General features: G+C 36.8%; 1 protein-coding gene across 1 annotated transcript in view; it reads left to right on the top strand.

Moving 5' to 3' along the window:
• Positions 1 to 21744, top strand: part of LOC132710509 (trifunctional purine biosynthetic protein adenosine-3-like) — a 40725-nt gene that overhangs the window by 18411 nt on the left and 570 nt on the right. Inside the window, 14 exon segments of the mRNA XM_087895854.1 lie at positions 1049 to 1136; positions 1820 to 1905; positions 4394 to 4562; positions 6810 to 7041; positions 9200 to 9294; positions 9977 to 10086; positions 10817 to 11015; positions 11820 to 12071; positions 13885 to 14037; positions 15698 to 15901; positions 16299 to 16427; positions 17448 to 17578; positions 18786 to 18927; positions 21493 to 21608. Of these exon segments, the coding sequence (XP_087751980.1) occupies positions 1049 to 1136; positions 1820 to 1905; positions 4394 to 4562; positions 6810 to 7041; positions 9200 to 9294; positions 9977 to 10086; positions 10817 to 11015; positions 11820 to 12071; positions 13885 to 14037; positions 15698 to 15901; positions 16299 to 16427; positions 17448 to 17578; positions 18786 to 18927; positions 21493 to 21608 (2106 nt within the window).

The raw sequence follows: 21744 nt of genomic DNA, 5'->3' as shown, positions 1-21744 counted from the left end.
GCTATAAATATTCTTCCTAAATAATGATGCACTGTAAATTTATTATAGAATGGAAATAATAACATAATATAATAAAAGATTCAGTATTTTCAAAATATTAATACACTCTGCCAAATGATATTTTATGTATGAGTTTTTTATTCCCATGATTTGTTGCTGATAATTTTAAGTTGTTTCTCTGTCTGCAGTCTATAATCTTTTTTTAACAAAGTTTAATAACATACAGATAGTCCTCGACTTACAACAATTTGTTTAGTGACCGTTTCATCACCTTTTGCAAGCTTCTGACAAGAAAAGTCAATGGGGAAGCCAGATTCACTTAACAACCATGTTACTACTTTAACTGCAGTGTTTCACTTAACAACTGTGGCACACAAATTCATAAAATCGGTCAAAATTCACTTAACAAATGTTTCACTTAACAGCGAAAATTTTGCTCAATTGTGGTCATAAGTCAAGGACTACCTGTAAATTTTTCTATGCACTAGCATTGAAAGAGGAATAAGAAGTAGCTCATGTAAAAGGACAAAAGAAGCATATAACCAGGAATAACCAAATTATTACTTTCCCACCAAAGTGGTACCTATTTATCTACTTGCATTTACATGCTTTCAAATTGCTAGGTTAGCAGGAACTGGAGCAAGTAACAGGAGCTACTTAGGTCTCGAACTGCCAATCTCCCAATCGACAAGCCCTTCATCATAACTGTTTGGCCACTGTGCCCCTTATTAAGATAATATGGGTTCGGTTAAAGCATTGTTCCATATGGTGAGCTTTGAATATTATGTTGACCAGCAGCAGTGCTCCAAGGCACTGGGGAAAATCTATTTCTATCCTGAGACCTTTTATAACTGAAGCTATAAAATCCTAAAATCCAAGCCTTGAATTGCTGCCCACACACTGGTCAAATATTCTCTACTAGTGAGCTAGTTCTCCTCATATTTACTCCCACAATAATGTTGATCTGAAGTTCTCAAAATTTATACAACATTTTTAAAAAAATAGATTAATTTTTTCTTACAAATTTCACTTTCTGTAACCCTTTTAGCTGTCTCAAGATCTGCTTTTGAAAATCAGAAATTCTATTCTTCAGAAAACAATTGATGGTATGAGAAAAGAAGGTATCCCATACATAGGTAAGTGGGAGACTTGTTCCTAGCTGATTGCTTATAATATAAAGCCATTTTATATTAGTTGCCATACAAGTTTCAGAATGGAAAATGCTTACCTGTAAGCTTCTAATAATTACCATACAAAAAGATACAAGAATGCGGAAGGAGCAGGAATTCAGGTATTAGTAGTTAACTAAGTTATCTAAGCTTTAGAGAGGAACCAGGCTTTATGTATTTATTTTATATTGTTTATATGCTGCCCATCTCCACAATAAGGCAACTCTGGGCAGCCTACAAAATATTAAAAGATATATAGAAAAGAAATTAGAAATTTAAAACTATGCAAAAAACCAGAACCAAGGTGAAAGACAGCATGGGGATGAGATCGTCTTACTCTGTCTGCCACCTCTAGTGGTGAACTGCAAGCCAACCAGCAAACCCAAATTTTAATACTGTTCTGGAAGGCCAAAAGGACGGAGCAGTTCTCATCTCTGGTGGTAGAGTGTTCCACAGGATTGGGATTACAGTGGAAAAGGGTCTTCTCCTTCCAAAGATGTATCTTTTATGTAGGTTGTACATGTTATTATTGTTGAGTAACAATATTCAACAGTATTATGAACACAACGGTCAGCGTGATTGTTCTGCAAGTATTTCTAGACAATTGTACCATATGTGTTCGTCTTCAATATTTTTTGTTTTTCAATAAGGTGTGCTTTATGCGGGGTTAATGCTAACGAAAGATGGGCCTAAAGTTTTGGAGTTCAACTGTAGATTTGGTGACCCTGAGTGCCAGGTGAGAATAATTAACTATAATCTTTTATACATCTGCATGTTCATATCATAGTTCAATAAGGTTTAATCAAATATTCTGCATACTGGCTTAATCAATACAATATTCAACCTCTTCTGAATCAATTTTAGATGAATACGTTGGTATAGATTGCATAGTTTTAAACTGAATACTTATTTGGAATATACATTATTGATTTCAAAGTTTGTAGGACTTTAGAGGATTATTTACTAAAACAGCCATTGCTATTACCAAAGACCTTTTCTTGCATCTTTTACCAGCATATATCAAATCTCAGTGTTTTTTAATTTCCCAATTATAAAATTAGCAGTCTTTTCCCCTCATCCCTTGTGATATAAATCGGCCACTGGACAGCCCAGGGGCAAGTCTGGCCCTTGGAGAAATAATCATTGACCAGAAGCCTTTATAAGTGATTGGAGAAATTAGTGATTATGTCTGAGGGAGTGCTGGCAATCCACTTTAACAAATTGGTTGGGTCTTGGCCATTATGTGTAAAATAGTTTTATCCAAAAACTCACAAAAATGTATGATAGAGTTAGTCCTCAAGTTATGACCACTCACTCAGCGACTACTCAAATTGATTATCATTTGTGACGTTCCCTGTCAGTTTCCCACATGCTGCTTTTTCTCCCAAGGAGCCCCACTATAGAATATGAGATCCCAGAAATCCCATACACTCTAGCAGCTCCTGCCTGTTAACTGTAGCACATGACTACCCAACCACAGCCTCCACCAACTTACCAACGTGCTCCATAGTATCTGCCCAAGGTCCATGCCAATCTACCTCAGCTCCTGCTGACTCACTGTGCTCCTTAACATCCACAGGTAGGGCCCACATACTCATTGCACTCCTTGCCAGGAACTCCCACTTCTTCTCATTTAATGACGTACACCATCCTGTGGTTATAACATCAAATAAGACTCCCAGGATTTTGGTTACTAAGCAATGCAGTCACATGACATCATACTTTACAACTGCATTGCTTAAGTGGCAGTTCCCATTGATCTGTCCGTAGTTCTCACTCACCCACTTATGGCTTGGTGTTCGTGGAGTTGCCATCTCAATATATTTTGAGGAAAGACTGCTTTACACCATTCCAATATTGTATTGGAATGTACTGTTTTGTATTGTACTGTTCGGAGGCATTTTTAAATTGATTGTTGTTGTGCCACCCATTCCAAATGAAAACTGAAATAGCAAAGAGTGGAGAATTGAAAGAAGAATAATTGTCAAGCACCAGGAAAAACAGAAGATCCAGGCAGTTCAAATGGGTATAAATATTTATTTCAAGCTTAAGCTCTCTACAAGAATCTGAACTACTAATGGCCAAAGCAAATTGGCAGTAGATAAGAATCAAGGGAATTGAAGGTGAGCTGGACTTAGAGTTCTTGTAGGTGTGAAGGGAGTCATGACTGTTTGACTCTTCTGTCAGGCTCAGCCTGGTCATCTCCTACAATAACCCTTATATACAATTAATTAATTCACTCATTCATTCACTCATTCATTCATTCATTCCCTGCTTGTATTATTTTTACAAGTAACTCAAGGCAATGAATATATCCAACACACCTTTCCCCTTCTATTTTCTCTACAACAACCTTGTGAGATGTCTCGGACTGAGAGAAAGTGACTGGCCCAAAGTCACTCTCAGTGGGACACCCTTGAGTCCCATCTCAGGCTAAGGTGGGACTCAAACTCATAGTCCCCTGCTTTCTAGCTGGGTGTTTTAACCAGTAGACCAAACTGGAATTAAAGCTGATTTATAGAAATAAATGTCCTGAGTTGCATTGTGAACAAGTGTGGAAATATAAGGGATATTTTCTTCTTTAAAACTAATCTTCTACTTTATTAAAAAAAAATCTTTATTGAATTTTTAATTCTATTCCATCGAATTAGATATACCATTAATAATATCAGCTCAAATGTGTTGATTTCAGATTCTAATAAGTACCATCTTGGTCATGATTTTGAATCTCAGTAAAACTGGCAATACATCTTTTTATTGGAAAGCAACAGCATCTCGTTTGTCTTATTCTTATTAGTGTATTAATAATAACTTATATAGAATCTGACTAATTTTTTACATTTTAATAGAACATCAAAAATCTAAATTCTGATGACTGCAAGGATACATACAAGTAGTTTATATGGTATTATGTAGTTTAGCATTGTGTATTTCTTAGATATTTTTTTTTCAACTCTCTAGTGTAGCCTATCACCCTAGGATTTCCTGGTGGTGTCCCATTCAAGCATTAATCAGTGATCTCCTATCCAAGCACTAAATAGAACTGTCCTTGCTGATTTCTGAGATCAGCCAAGGTAAAAATTGCCACAACTAGAGGAGAGTTTAAAGGAATATACTTCTTAATAAATATGCTTGGAATCTTCATATGCTTCTTTAATAGTCTTATGAATGTCACATATTTTGTAGTTTAAATAATAACATAGCTTTTGTCTGCATTTGTATAGGTAATTCTCCCACTTCTTAAAAGTGACCTTTATGAGGTTATGCAAGCAACCATTGATAAGAAGTTGTCTAACTGCATACCCGTTTGGTTTGAAGATCGTGCAGCTGTTACTGTGGTGATGGCTAGTGAAGGCTATCCAGGAAATTATGCCAAAGGTTTGGAAATAACAGGTATGAAATAGTCACATAGAATCCCACGTGCAGCGTTTTCAGTGTTCTCATTCCACTGGAGGCCATGTGAATTTCTTGGTACCATGCTATCTCAAATAACAAGAGTACTAGCTTTAATCAGTTTATTTTTTTTTGAATGTGTTTAGCTTCTGTATTAGAATACAAGCAGAAATAATAAATGTTCTTTTTCTATCAGAGAAGACTTTTGATGCAGAATCTCAAAGAAATATGGCTGCCTTTAGTAAGGCCGGCATACTGAAATGGACAAATTGCTATAAATGCACCTTTCAAATTCAAAATTATCTAAATACAAAATGTGCAAATAGCCCAAGGGTTTTTCCTTAAGATTTGGACAATTACAATAGTTAAATATGGAAGATATAATCAAGTTGCTTACCATGTACATATACTATTTGTGGTGTTTCAGAGGTTGAAGACATATATTATTTGAGTGGCAACTATATAATAAAGTAAGAGATCAATAGGGTATCTTAAACCACACATTAGACATACAGCCCATTTGGATGCATACATTAGAATAATATATTTAATATGTTGCCAGAATCTGAATATAGCATATAATTTGACATTTTATCTGAATAAAACAGTACTATTGAGACTGTTCATATATAGATCTTATTAAGGTAAATAATAAAAGTGATCAGGAATATGATTTCGATTTTCTTCTAATTTTGCCTTTTACTCTGTTATTTTGATATGGCCTAATGGCTTATGGCTATTATTAGTATGGATGGTTGCACAGTCAGATGTTTAGACTAGATTTGACATTTTTGTTTACCAAGCAGGTCATTATGATGATGACTACTAGTAGTAGTACTAATAGTAGTAGTACTACAAGAGAAGACAAAATTGGTTATATCAAAAGTGGAAATCTATCACTTCCAGATGTTCAGGTTCACCACAAACCTCACAAAGCATATTTGGAAGTCAAGGTTTCCAGGCTTTGAGAGATCAGTACCATAATATTGATCAGATTTTCCAAATAATTTTATCCTGTGTCCTAACCAAGCTTCCCCAATGCAAAGTTCTAAAGTTCTGTTGCCCTGCAGTATTTGTAGTTTATGTGGGATTTTAATTTAGAGGGTTCAGTTGAATGAACTCATGTGAGAAGTCAATTTGTTGCCTCTATTTTGATTGATCTACCTCATCTGTTAGCTTTGGGGGACCTTGTGTGCCATCTGATTGGATAATCAAACATATCAAGCTCCATTGACCTGTTGACATCCCATTAATTGAGTACCAGGCTTCTAGGAATTCTCTGACATTCCTGCTTTACATATTCATATATTATGATGTAATTTAAATACATAAATTTTATGAAAACTGGTGAGAAAAACCTGGAAGTAGCTTGTCCATTATGTCATGTATGCTATTGTGTTGTTACTTGTGGTCTTTACCAATCAACAATAGCAGTAACAGAAGTCATCATAGTATTAGCAATAGTAATAGCAATAGTAATAATAGTAATTATGATAATTACTTGTAACGCTCTCTACATGGGGCTCCCCTTGGGGTACACCCGGAGGCTCCAACTGGTGCAGAATGCGGCCGCGCGGGGGATTATGGGAGCGACGGGGCGCTCCCATGTGACTCCTCTCCTGCGCGAGCTGCATTGGCTTCCGGTGGACTTCCGGTGGACTTCCGGGTGCGCTTCAAGGTGTTGGTGATCACCTTTAAAGCGCTCCATGGCTTAGGGCCAGGGTACTTACGGGACCGCCTTCTGCCACCAATAGCCTCCCACCGGCCGGTTCGCTCCCACAGAGAGGGCCTCCTCAGGGTGCCGTCGGCCAGACAATGCCGGCTGGCGACCCCCAGGAGGAGAGCCTTCTCTGTGGTGGCACCTACCCTATGGAACAATCTACCCCCAGAGATACGAGTGATCTCCGACCTCCGGACTTTTCGTTGGGCCCTAAAAACTTATTTTTTTCAGTTAGCCGGTCTGTCTTGATTTTAGGGTTAGTTTTAAAATTTTAATATTGATTTTAAATTGACAAGTTTTAAATTACGGGCCAAATTTATAAATTATTTTAACTCTATTTTTAATTGTAATGTTATGTATAGATGTTTTTATTTTGGCTGTTCACCGCCCTGAGTCCGAAAGGAGAAGGGCGGTATAGAAATTTGAATAATAAATAAATAAATAAATAATATACACACAATAGATACATAGTAAAAGTTTTTTAGTATCCAAATTTTATTTAATTCTAACATATTGTTTCCTTACAGGATTTTCTCAAGCTAAAGAACAAGGTTTGGAGGTATTCCATGCTGGCACAACCCTAAAAGATGGCAAGGTGGTTACCAGTGGTGGAAGAGTCCTCACTGTGACAGCTATCAAGAAAGATCTTATATCTGCTCTGGAGCATGCCAACAAAGGAGTTGAAATCATTCGTTTCAAAGGGGCCATTTATAGAAAGGATATTGGTTATCGGGCTATTGCTTTTCTTAAACAATCCAGGTATCTATTTGAAGGCAAAACTAAAAATTGATAGTTAAATTTAAGCAAGCAGAAGGCACACAAGGCATTATAAATTGCTGCTTGATTTAATTTTTATATAGTGAACTCTTGGTTTAATAGATCTCAATTAAGAAACTGGATCCATCTGAATGTAACATATACCCCCTTACCTGAACAATTTAGAGCCAGTTTGGTATCATGATTAATGTGCTGTCTCCTAGAAGCCCTCTGGGACTACACACTTTAGCTTCACATCCTGTCTTGGTATTCACCTTGACAGTTACTGCTGCCACAAAGGGGTGCCTTTTTTTAATGTTTTCTCCCTAACTCTGGATCCCCAGTTGAATTATATGATTAGGGAATTCAGATCCTCCTATTTGTTCCTTTCTATGGAGAAATAGACCAATGTAACAAGAAATACATAGAATCAATCTTTTTTTTTTGTACAATTATATTAACAAAATTAGTATCTAATCCAGGAATTCACTTGAATTTATCTGGGCTGTAACAAAGTCTTCCTTTTTAAGAGAAAAAATCCACCAAATATTAAAATTGGCATCAAAGTAGTATCAAGCATTTCTTGATAACACAATCTTTTGTATTGTATTAATAGTCTCCTGATAAAGCTTTCTTTGCTTGAAAGTGTATGACATATCAGTACACTGCAAGACTAATCTTCTGTAATGCAATAAAGTTACTAACCGTGTCATCATATCTAATTTTATTATTCTTAGTATTGAATAATTATTTGAAAAGTGATATAAATCAAATGAAATGAATTTTTTTGAAACTACCTTGTATTTTATTTTGAAGTACGTATATTTGAACAGCTATAAGAGGACACTCACTATGAAAAGCTATAGTACTCATTGCAGCAAAACTGGAAAAAAAAGTTTTAGAGCATTATTATCAGCTTAAAGAAGGCAAAATAAACGTTTTATAAACTCTCATAGACTATAGCAAATGCAGGATTATGAAGTGGCCTTTTGGCCAGAAAAGCATCTGTAATATTCAGTAAATTCAGTGTAATATTTAAAGAGTTAAGGTAGTCTTGTATTTAAGAATCTTGTGAAACAGCTGACATGAGATATGAATTTATCACTGGACTTTGCATTATGTTCAGATAGGAACCATTTTATTTAAACTGAATTATTTGGGTACATACTTGATTGACAGTACTACAAGTAACACAATTTTGACATTTTGTGCTAATGAACCCTAATATTGATATTTTTTTTCTACTGGGGTCTTAAAATTGTTTAAGTTATTAAACAGCTTTATCATAAGCATGATTCAGAATTGCTAAAATCTCAGTGTGGCTAAAAGAACATGATACTTAGTTCTTCCACAAATTTACCCTTGACTGTAGCCTGTAACCTTGAAATCCCATATCTCAAATAATACTCTTCTTAAATAATTCTTAGATATTATTTAAATAGAGTATTGTTTGAGGTATGGGCTGTATTAGGCTGCAGTCACGGGTAAGTTGTAGCAAGTTGTAACAGTACTTTCACAAATGTGTGTGGAAGATACAAATTAACACACAATTGCCTGTAAAAATTATGTCATATTTTAGCTATTGGTTGGTAAGAGCTATTCTTATTTTTACTTGTTTGAATAGTAGTAGTCTAACTTAACAAAAATCAATAGGTAAATCTATGTAAAATTTTATTGATGACACACTTGAGCAAAGCACTTCACAAAGGGATATTAAGAACCTTGCTTCCATGGGTTCTCAGTAATGCCATATACTATGATGGAGAGTTAGAGAACTATGTTGTAAGACCGTCTGGTCTTATGTTCCCTTTTGGTCAACATAATACCAGCTAAGGCATCACACACCAGAAATGGCAGTCTTAAGTGTACTGGTACATAACTACTGAGTTTTGAAATCAATATCATTATAATACCTTTCTAAAAATGTTGTTTTAGAACACCTAGCTTTAGAATACCCTTAAAACTAAATTTTAGAACACAAACTTGATTTTAGAACACTGGTTTTTAACAGCTAAATTTCTCTGTTACAGTATGCTTGTTGAAGGTAAAGAAGCAGGATGAGTAAAAAGTCCTTACAAATCTACACAAGCATTAGAAAATACAACTGCAAAATAGATTGTATTTATGGGCAAATTGGTAATTGGCTATTCTGCCTTTTTAGAGGCCTAACATATAAAGACAGTGGTGTAGATATTGCAGCTGGTAACACCTTGGTTCAGAAAATTAAACCTTTAGCAGCAGCCACATCTAGAACAGGTAAGATAACATATTCTTGTTACATTTTGTAGAATTATGAATTGTCAAACTTATGTTCATTAATATTTTCTAGGTACTAGATTTGTATTTTGCCATTGGAATTCAAGGGTGCAGAAATGACTGAATATTGGATTACTACTAATTCCATTTGGGATTATGTATATAATTCTGATCCTTATTTCAGCAGGAGTTCTGTAAATTAATTAGCAATTAAAGAAATTCTTTGCATGTCTACTCAGGAGCCCTAGCTCAGGCTGATGGAACTTCTTGTTGGTATCAAGTAAGCCCTATTAAATAATTACTATTTGGTAACTGAGTTGCCAAAGGAATCCAGATTAATTCAGGGCCAGTGGGGAAGGGAGAACAAGCTTTTATTTTGCCCTCCCCTGCCATATTACCTTATTGGGGAAGGTTAAGAATTCTGGGAATTGAAATCCCAATTCATCTTGAAGGTACCATATTGAGGGCAGTTACTTTCATTACAACTGACTCATTTCCAAATAAAATCAAAATTAGTACCCACAAATCAAGAAAATCCATAATGGAAACAAATGTTATCCCATGTTTGCTGGAACCTATTTTTTGTGGGTTTATGTCAAGATTTGGACAACGGGGAAATCAAGCCAGAACAACAAATTGATAAATCTTATCATAGTAATAACCCTTTTCCAACACTTGATAGGCTGTAATGCTGAACTTGGAGGCTTTGCTGGCCTTTTTGATATAAAAGAAGCTGGATATAAAGATCCAATTTTGGTGTCTGGTACTGATGGTGTTGGAACAAAGCTCAAGGTAATAAAAAATGAAGGCATCTTACAGTTTTTTCTTTATTTTGGGAGGTGTTTTTATGTTTATTTTTAGAGAGATTGGTTTAAGACTGAAATCAAGTTTCATAAGAACCTCTAGAACTGGGAGATCCAAGGTCAAACCCATCTCCAGCATGGAAATTCACTTCATGAATATGTGCCCCTTGCTTTTTCACTCACCCTACCTCACAGGTTTGCTATTGTGAATTTAAAATTAAGGAGACTACTTGAAGCTCTTGAAGGAAGGCAGCATATAAATCTAATAAATTTAGATCGGGGATTTCTAATATTTTTTGGCTAGTGGTATATTTAAAAAGTCAATATCTATGAGCAGTCTTCAAAAAATGGTTGCCGTGGTAGACATGAAATAACAAAACACTCCTTTATTAGGTGAGAAATTACTATTGCTTGATACTTTTAGCTTCCCGGTACAGTGGCATCCATGGACTCCATATAGGGAATTCAAAGTAGGGTATGCAGGGGATTCCATGATCTCTCCTTGAAATCTCTAGTCTAAAGTACCCATGAGGGGATGGCCAACAAAATTGATCTATTCAGCAAAACCTTTTTGGAGGCTATAGCGTATTACTTTATTTAGGGCTGGCAAACAAATGTACTTTGGGGGGAAAAACTGGCAACGGCACTTTTTGTCAAGCCTCATCAAGATGAGAATTGTATGATCATGACATGCTGCTGTTTCTTAATTTTCATAACAGATTGCCCAGTTGTGTAATAAGCATAATGCCATCGGACAAGACTTGGTTGCCATGTGTGTCAATGACATCCTAGCTCAAGGAGCCGAGCCTCTCTTTTTCCTTGACTATTTTGCATGTGGGAAACTTGATGTCAGGATGGCTCAGACAATCATAGCTGGAATAGCAGAAGCTTGTAAACTAGCAGGCTGTGCTCTCCTTGGTATGGCTCTCTACTTCTATTATCACAGGAATTTTTTCATCTTTGGAAAGGAAGCTGGGGTGGTGGTTGGAAACCTGCATGTTGTTGAGAATGATATATTACAAATATATTTTACAAATATATTACAAATCCAGAAACAATGATTTTAGAATAACCATTGTTAAGCCAAAAACAATATATTCCTTTGCTACTAAAATCAAAATAACTCTTGATGACTTACGGTATATAGAAAAAAATGCAATATTAAAAGACTAAATTAATACAAGCACAATAGCAACATGGCTTAGCTCAGGGTGTTAAACCCAGGCATTGGATTTGCAATGGGTTATCAAAATGGGGATTTAAAGTGACAGACTGGTATAGGTAAAATTAATTCATTGTTTTTCCCTCTCTAATATGCTAGTTTTCTATAGACAGATCAGACATTGTACAGTTCAATAGATTTACACCATATGAATCTTCTGGATCTTTAACTATACTAAGACAAGTTCCCTGGGATGATCTTTTTCTTTATGAGATTCCTTGTTGGCTGGGAATTATTGGTATTGAAATCCCACAATATAAAAGCAGTCTTAGCCATTTTTCTTTTTCCATTGTTGATTTATTTTCTTCTACAGAATTGGTAGGAAAGAATAGGCAATATTTCATAGTAGGATTCCCAGGGCAGCACTATTCCTTAGAATTAAAACGTTTATGACATTCTAAACTTTGTCATATTATAATGTATATAAGAATCCAGATAGTAAGATTACATAAAACTTCACAATAACATTTTTCCATCCTCACCCCACTCCCAAACTCAAGGCGGAGAAACTGCTGAAATGCCTGGCATGTATCCACCTGGAGAATATGACCTTGGGGGATTTGCTGTGGGTGCTGTAGAACGAGGACAGATGCTCCCCCAGCTTGACAAGATCACTGATGGAGATGTAGTTCTTGGAATTGCTTCCTCTGGTATTCACAGCAATGGGTTTAGCCTTGTGAGAAAGATAGTTGAAAAATCCTCTTTAGATTTTTCCTCTCCTTCAGTGGGTGACTGTCCTGAACAAACACTAGGTAAGCTCTGTAAATACAGCATTTTCATGCAATATAAATATTAATTTCTGATTGTATATTTAATATGTTTATGCCTATGTTTATACAAATTACTTTGTAAATATTTTCCAAAAACTGCAGTATTCATTTCTGTCCTCATTTTCCACCATTGTTGAATTGGCTAAACTTAAGTGAATTTTGGATTTCTGTCCCCAGCCAACACATCAACCACCGAGTGCTTTATCAGCTGCATTGATTTATAAGCTAATAAACCTACTTTATTCACTTCCAATACAACTGCTCCCATAATACACTTTTCAATTTCAGTGCAAACTGTCCAGAGATACCCTAATTCAGTGGTCCACAACCTGTGCAGCTTAGCAGCCCAGTTGGGGGGGGGCGGGGGTAGGGGAACTGGGCCATGCGAGCAGTGGGCCAGGGTGCACGCACATACACACGCAGCTCGACTGCAAGTAGAGCTCTATGCGCATGCATGCTGGCCCGTCACTCATGCAAGTTGAGCTGCATGAAAGAGTTCACGTGCGCGCAGGCACACCGGCCCACCTCTCACGGGGCCCGGTTCTGACTAGGCCATAGCCTGGGAGTTGGGGTCCCCTGCCCTAATTAATCACATTTCTTTCTCATTGGGATAAAGTGGGAGATCTTAATCAAAGTCCAAGAAGCTTCAGTTCTAACTAACTGGTGGGGAATGGAAGGATTTATGTTCTTTGCAGTCATCTGGTCATTGGCACTCTGAGGGTTGATAGCTCTCTGAGATTTGAGTAAATGGTGTGGAACCTTCTTGGGACTGCAGTTCAGTTTTGACAGATGGCCTCTCAAAAGAGCAACAGAGAGCGAGGAATAGGAGACTACCTATCTCCTTTATACAAACCAGTTCTTTCAGCAGAAGCTTCTTGAACAGGAAGCAAAGAGTTTTCAAAGGAAAAAAAACAAGGAAGTCCAGTTGCCTTTTGAAAAAAGGACTTTGGGGACAACCATGACCTGGATGATTAAGAATCTCCACAGACACCCTAATTAGAGCTAATGTTCTGTTGTCTGCTCTGGGGAGACGTCATACTCAAATGGGTGTAGGTTGATATAGGAAAGATAAATACAGAAGGTCAATTTAGAACGGCAAATGAAGCAGATTTAATCTCACACTGTAAGCCTCAACCATTCATGCATGGTACTACATAATATTCTTCCTGCTCAATGGAAATTGGGTAAAAGTTTTGCCATTGAAGGGACTACTCATGTGCTTGGATCATACTGCAAAGCCAGGACACGCAAGCCACCATATTCAAGTATCACTACATTAGTCTTTCTGTCATAAAGAACTCTCTCCAATCTAGTTCTAGATCATTCTCTGGATTGTAACACCCAAATTTATGTTATCTCATTCCACCTTTATGTGGACTATAATTTACTCTCCCTTATCAACTTATAGCAGGCATCCCTGGCCACAGAAGTTTCTTGGTTTTAATGAGGCACTTCAAAATGTACATACTTGTTCTTTCTGTGGGAATGCAGCTCTGTTCACATATTAGATATGAAATGCTGCAGGAGGAAAAGCAATGCGGCTAGATTCCTTTGCAGCCTGAAACACACATGTACAGGCTTCCTGCTGACCTGGAAACATGTATGTTGGCTTTCTGCTCAGATACCTGTGCACTACATGGACAGACGACAGTCCCCTTTTTATTAACTGTGTGAACCTCTCTTAATGTGATTATTCTGTGAAAGAGGCATTTCAGTAATTCTGATTTTGGTTTGTTCTACTCTGCCTTGGTGGATGTCTCTGTTGTAATAATTGCTTCATTGTGGGGATTTACAGGAGAACAGTTACTCACACCTACTAAAATCTACAGCAAGATTCTTTTGCCAGTACTTCGTTCAGGTGATGTGAAAGCATATGCCCACATTACTGGAGGAGGGCTGCTTGAAAATATTCCTCGTGTCCTGCCAGCATCACTTGGTGTAGTTCTAGGTAAGAAAGCCTTTGCAATATTTGGAGATTTCTTGTTTTTTTTAAATTAAATATGATTTAACAGATACATTCTTAAGCGTTCTTTACAGGATATTTTTTACAGGCCTGGTTCAGATTTAATGTTGAACTATAATTGTACTTTACCACAAACAATCTGTCTCTTTGGCTTGTATATTCTCCTAATTAAGAAAATTAGCAGCACCTGCATATGAGACAAAAAGCAGTATTACTTTATTTTTAAATTCTAGAATTGGGACAGATATAGCACAGCTATCCTGTTCTTTATCTTGCTACATTAAAAAAAACCCACAGTATTTTGATAGACTTATATGCATTTCATAGATACATAAGCTTTACAATCAATAGGAGAGAAAACATTGAAGCAAGGACATTTTAAGCTCTAGTGACCTGGAGGCTGAGCTATTAACAAAGCAATTAAGAACAGTGCTAGATGAATTCACAATACAGGTAGTCCTTAACTTATAGCCATTTATTCAGTGACCATTTGAAGTTACAATGGCACCAAAAAAGTGTTTTATGACAATTTTTCACACTTATGGACGGTTGGCAACTGAGCCGTATTTATGATGGTTGCAGTGTCCCGGGATCATGTGGTCACCTTTTGCGACCTTCTGACAAGCAAAGTCAATTGGGACGTCATATTCACTTAACAACCGTGTTACTAACAACTGCAGTGATTCACTTAACAACTGTGGCAAGAAAGGTCTAAAAATGGGGCAAAACTCATTTAACAACTGTCTTGCTAAATAAAAACAAAAATTGGGCTGAATATTTACTATTAGACTAGATTACTTTTCTCTGCCTTCCTCTTCCCCACACCCCCAGTTCAGATCTGCTTTTGAAGGTGAGAAATCATAACAGAATAATAGAGTTGAAAAGGATCTTGGAGGTCTTCTAATCCAACTCCCTGCTCAAGCAGGAGACCCTATACCATTCCAGATTGATTGTCCAGTCTCTTCTTAAAAGGCTCCAGTAATGGAGCACCCATAACTTCTGAAGATAAACTGTTCCAACTGAGTAATTGTTCTAACTGTCAAAAAATTTCTCTTTAGTTATAGGTTGGTTCTCTTCTTGATTAATTTCCATCCGTTGCTTCTTATCCTGCCTTCAGGTGCTTTGGCGAATAGGCTAACCCCCTCTTCCTTGTGGCAGCCCCTTAGATATTAGAATATTGCTATCATGCTTCCCTCCCCGTCCTTCTTTTCATTAAACTAGACATATCCAATTCCTGCAATAGTTCGTCATATGTTTTAGCCTCCAATCTCCTAATCATTGTTGCTTTTGTCTGCACTCTTTCAAGAGTTTCAATATCTTTTTTAATATTGTGGTGACCAAAACTGGATGCAATATTCCAAGTGTGATCTTACCAAGGCATTATAAAGTGGTACTAACACTTTGCACAATCATCTAGAAGAGCACATTTTTAGAAAAGGGGAAATTTTGTTGTATCAGTTAGTCTTCCCATGATACTTGATATAATCTAATGAATTTTCTCAATTGCTATAAGTAACCATCAGAGCAGATGTTTATAGTACTTACATTTTATAAGCTGTATTCCAAACTTCATTTGAGTGCTACAAAGTTTTGACCATAACATTTCTTATTTGACTATAAATGTGAACATTCTGGCTATTTTCAGATGCCTTGTATTGGAAGATACCCAGTATCTTTTCCTGGCTTCAGAAGGAAGGAAATCTATCAGAGGAAGAAATGGCACGAACATTTAATTGTGGCATTGGTGCAGTCCTCATTGTACAGAAGGAACTGGCTGGGAAAGTCCTAAGTGACATTCGGAGACATGAAGAGGCATGGTTGATTGGGAAAGTTGTGCATCATCAAGCAGGTATGTTCAATCTCAATTTTCTGAGGATTACATGTATCAATATAGAAGTTCTGTTTTATATAACTGTTAAATACAAAATATAGCTATATCTTAAATGCCATCATTATTTGAAACCGGGTAAGCCCGACGGCAGAGGATCACTAGTATTGACAGTACAGATTGTATTTGAGGCAGTAGATGGTGTACTGTCCCATCATTTATCCATATTTTTTAAAAAATCATTATTTGAATCTACTTTAGGACTTTTAGGACCCTTTCCAGATGTTTAAAATAAAACTACCCTTTTTTCACATACCTTGGATCTTCCTTATAATTTAATAGGAAATTGGTTATTTTACTGAATTCTTGTGCTGTAATCTGAATTATTTTCAGTTAATGTTTAATTTTTAATAAAAAGGTTCTGCTCATGTTGAAGTCAAAAACTTGCTCCAAGCCTTACAAGCTAATAGATTACAGTCCTTGCACACCAAACAAATAAAAATGGAGCCACGCAAAACAAGAGTTGGCATCCTCATCTCTGGAACAGGTAAGTTCTTGTGTTTCCCTTTGCAAGAAATGCAAAGAAACTTTAACCATCTTTCTTTCATTGACGATAGTTTTCTGATAGACAAGCTTAAAATAGATTGGTCAATATTGACAGGAAAAGTATCTTCTGATTGTATTGATTTGATCATCATCATAATTCATCATGAAAATATATCAAGTCTTTGAGTTGGTGATTTTTTCTCTGTTTAATCATCTGTCTCTCTTTTAATAAAATACATAGTGATAATTTACTTATTAAACTATAATTTCTATATGCAATTTTGTGAGGGAGGTTATTAAAGAACTGGAAAGTAAATATATTTTAGATGTGTTCCTATCCTAAGAGAATGGAGCAAAATATACATATTTTTAATTTAGGGGTGGAGCTCCATTTGATTAATTGGTTGGTTGGTTATTTGAATTTTTAAAAAATTATGCCCCTTGACACATGAATATACAATCCAAGTTCAAAGTTTAGAAAAAGATATATTTAGAAGGTGTTTCCTCTAATGCCTGTAACTGTTTTTTGGAGTAGTACTGACATTGGAAAATATATGAACAGTATAGTAGAAAGTTTATTAGTAAGTGTAAATGATAATGTTTTATTTTAAATTTCATTTTATTAAAATAAAATTTATATTTTATTAAATTAATTTTTAAAAAATTGAGTACAAATAAAATTAGAATATCTATTAAATGCCTTATCTTATTAAAGTAAATTATATTGAAATGAGAATGCATTTTTAGTTGTGGCTAATGTTCATACTTTAACATTATTGTTGATTTTGGATGGATTGGAGGTGTTTTGTTTTTTTTTAACAAAGGAAGAAGCTTTACCTTTTGTGAGGACTCAGATTGCCACTTGGCTAGAATACTTAATTACGTTGTTAATTACTTTGTTGATAGTGCAATCACATGCAGAAAGACGGTCTAATGAGGAAAAATAATTGAATTCAATGTAGTTTATTCTTAAGTAAATTAAGGTTTTGGCTTAAGTTAGTTTTATTTGCCTATTTGTCAGGTACTAATATGGAAGCTCTGATTGCCAGTGCAAAGAAGCCAAACAGCTCTGCGGAAATAGTAGTTGTTATTTCTAATAAGGCTGATGCAGAAGGACTTAAAAAAGCAGAAAGAGATGGAATTCCCACAAAAGTAAGTACTTTTTCATTAGCTGTTTATCGTATTTAGTGGTTGCTGAAATAAATAGGTAAACAATAGTGGGCCGGTCCTTATAGAAAATGCATAAGAAAGACAAAATTTGCCCTTCTAGATTTGTCACAAATGGCTGATTAAGCGCAGTTAAGACATTACAGTAGCCCATAAAGTAGGAAGATTGTGTGTGACATGTAACAATTTGTAATCGGTTGGCAAAGCACCATTAGAATTAAAATTAGGTTGATAGTGTTTCAGCTGTCCTGGATTTTTTTGCACAGAAGAATGGAAACACTGATCAAATGGAAAACACAGTTACAAGCCATGATTCTAAGCCTTTTCTCCAACTTTCTCCTTTTGTTCCATATCCTATTTCTTCATTTCCTGCTTGCTCCCCATCTTCTCACTTTGCTTTTTGTTTTTTGTGTATATCACTGTGGGTTAGTTGTATTTAAGTGTCTTCATTGTGCATGTGCAAGTAGATAAATGTATGAGAGTTTGTGTATGTTCAGCTATACTGTATGTGTATGTGGGACAGCATGTGTGCATTATCTGTATTTAACTTCATATTTAATTAGAAAGATCCATCCACTTTATATTCCGTATCTACTTTGAGAAAAGAGGCCTAAAATTAGGCTAAATGAGGCTCTTGTACTAGATTTTTGCTAATACAGATTTTCCTCAATATAGAAGTTCTGATTTGGACAAGAGCAATTATTAGATGATAGGTTCTTTTTCATCTGCCATGAATTGCCAGCCATAATCTTTGCCAGCCATAAACTCCAGATTACAACATAGAATTAGTGTTACAGTACTTGGTTATCACAAGACTAACTAAGAAGAATGTGTGAAACATTTTGACATACAATCATAGGGCATCCTACTCTGAGACTGTTTAATGTTTCATTGTCTTAGTGTCCAGGGCCAAAATTTATCATGTAGACAATGATATATTGTTCTTGATATATCTTATGCCTCCTTAAATGAATTCCAAATAATAAGATAAAGCTTTTAAGTATTAGTGTTTTTGTGTACTTAACGAAAGAATTATAAAGTCAGACTTCTCTAATCTTGCTCCATAGTCTATCAATTATCATGACTGAGGATGGTGGAAATTGAGGTCCAGTTTACAGTATCTGGAAGAAGATGGCACTTAGGATAAACTAGACTACGCTACATCTGTTTTTCTACTGTTTTTGTATTTTAGGTAATCAGCCACAAGGATTACAGCAATCGTATAGAATTTGACATGGCCGTTGATCAAGTCCTGAGGGAGTTTTCAGTTGAACTGATTTGTCTTGCTGGATTTATGCGCATCTTATCTGGCCCTTTTGTTAGCAAGTGGGAAGGTGAGCACTTCTGTGTTTTACATATCAAACAGTTTGTTACAGAGTCACTTTCCTCGAAGCAGTAACTTCTTAATTATTTTAAAACTCTTCAGAGACAAACAGATTTGAAGTGAATCCTTTTATTTCCCACAGATGCATCTTGTAAGTTAAAAACTGCACTAATGTAAGGGACAATATTATTATTCTCTATGTTATTACTAAACAAGGTACATGGCAAGAATCCCCCTATTGATAGCCATCTATTCTGAGCTGAGATTATTTATTTTATTTTTCTTTTATTTTATGTCGAATTTATATACCGCACCTTCTCCCGAGGGACTCAGGGCGGTGTACAGCCAGATAAAAACATACAATACAAACATTAAAAAACAATTAAAACAATATATATAATTTGGCCCCAGTTTAAAATGACAAACCAATTAAAAAATATTTAAAAATATGTTAAGCCACCCGGCTTGCTGAAAAAAGAAAGTTTTAAGGGCACGGCGGAAGGCACCGAGGTCTTGGATTCTCCTTATCTCTGGGGGCAGCTGATTCCAGAGGGTAGGTGCCCCCACAGAGAAGGCCCTCCCCCTGGGGGTCACCAGCCTACATTGTTTGGCTGATGGCACCCCGACGAGGCCCTCTCTGTGGGAGCACACAGGTCGGTGGGAGGTCATCGGTAGCAGCAGGCGGTTTCGAAGATAACTAGGTCCTATGCCATGGAGTGCTTTAAAGGTGGTAACCAACACCTTGAAGCACACCCGGAAGATCACTGGGAGCCAGTGCAGCTCACACAGGAGCGGTGTTATGTGGGAGCGCCAAGAAGCTCCCGTAATTACCCACGCGGCCGCATTCTGGACCAGTTGGAGCCTCCCGGTGCTCCTCAAGGGGAGCCCCATGTAGAGAGCGTTGCAGTAGTCCAGGCGCGAGGTGATGAGGGTGTGGGTGACTGTGCACAGGGAATCCCGATCAAGAAAGGGCCGCAACTGGCGGATCAGGTGGACCTGACAAAAGGTCCCCCTGGCTACAGCCATCAGATGTTCCTCCAAGGACAGCTGCGTATCCAGGAGGACTCCCAGATTGTGCGCCCTCTCTGCAGGGGCCAAAGACTCGCCCCTGATAGTCAGTGATGGAGTCAACTGACTATATCAGGATGCCGGGAACCACAGCCACTCAGTCTTGGAAGGGTTGAGCTTGAGCCTGTTCCTCCCCATCCAAATCCGCACAGCCTCCAGGCACTGGGACATCACTTCAAGGGCATCGTTGGGGTGGCCTGGGGTGGAGATGTACAGCTGGGTGTCATCAGCGTACTGATGGTACTTCACCCCAAAGCCACGGATGATCTCACACAGCCCCTTCACATAAATGTTGAACAGAAGGGGCGAGAGGACCGACCCCTGAGGCACTCCACAAATGAGAGGCCTCGAGGTCGACCTCTGCCCCCCTGCCAACACGAACTGCGACCGGTCTGAGAGAAAGGAGGAGAATACCGTAACACGGTGCCCCCCATCCCCAACTCCTCCAACCGGTGCAGCATGATACCATGGTCGATTATACTTAGTTGAGGGCAAAAATCTTCCTATTTATTATCTCTTCAATTTAAATCAATATATTGGTGATTTTTTTTAAAAAAAAATATATTTTGTGGCTTTCTTAGAATGAGAGACAATTGACTTCTACTACCACCACCATACGATCACGGACAGACATATCTTAGAGTAAGAAATATTAGAAAGCCCAACGTGAAAAGGACCGCCACCTCTTCTTTTTTTTCCCTTACTTAGCAGGCTGCAAGAGACAAATGGTCATTTTAGACATCTGAATTGATCCTTTGCTATAGAAGAGTCTTTTGAAAGAAATTGGGACGAGAAGGCAGCCAGGAGAGTTACAGGCTACCCTTCGAGTAGAGCCTTTATGAGCAGTATGATGAGAAGCTCAGGGAATACACATTGGTATTTCTTTTAAAAGAGACAATGAAGAAGAACAAGGACAAATGAAAGTATTGAGTTTTTCTTTAAATGAGAATTTGTTCTACTGGCTTAATCTTTTTAAAATTGGAACTCAGGGGTCATGCCGGCTTGATTGATTCCAATCCAAATATGCACTGTATTGCAAATGTGATTAATATGTGCTGATGAAAGACAATAATAGATATTAAAAACATACATTGATGCTTATAGATTGCTGTTTCAAATTTGATGTATTGAACTATATAGTCATAATTTAGGCTTCAGTTCTTGAGTTGTGCTTTATTTCTCCCTTTATTTGAGAATTCCCACATACTGTCTAAACAGTGGCCCATGAAAACAGAATTCTAAGTCATTGATTTGGCAATTTCTCCCTTACACCTACCAAGATTTCTCCATAAACTTTGCCCTGTGGTTTCAGATTTTGATTTGACCACTTCCAAACCATAATTTATCTGACAGCATTGGACAGGCATTACAGTTTCCACTGTGTTTTAATTAAATGGGGGAAAGAGTGTTTTGATCTTATTTTTATGCATGCACATTAAAGTATATTTTAATTTTATAAAATTAGAAAAATGAATTTAACAGCAATGTATTCTCTTTTTTTCCCTAGGAAAAATTTTGAATATTCACCCTTCTTTGCTGCCTTCATTTAAAGGATCTAATGCCCATAAACTGGTCCTGGAGGCTGGAGTCCGTGTCACTGGCTGCACTGTGCACTTTGTGGCTGTATGTGCTTATTTTTATTACTCGGTTGATCAATTTAATTTAAAGCCTTTGGCTATCAGGTTAACTGCTCATAACAGCTTTTGAGAACAAAGTATAGAAACTCAACATAAGGTAATCAGGGATCTGAGCTATAATC

Source organism: Pantherophis guttatus, chromosome 5 (assembly GCF_059756535.1).
Source record: "Pantherophis guttatus breed Tessera chromosome 5, ASM5975653v1, whole genome shotgun sequence".
Lineage (NCBI taxonomy): Eukaryota > Metazoa > Chordata > Lepidosauria > Squamata > Colubridae > Pantherophis > Pantherophis guttatus.
This window is presented reverse-complemented; position numbering and strand designations above follow the sequence as displayed.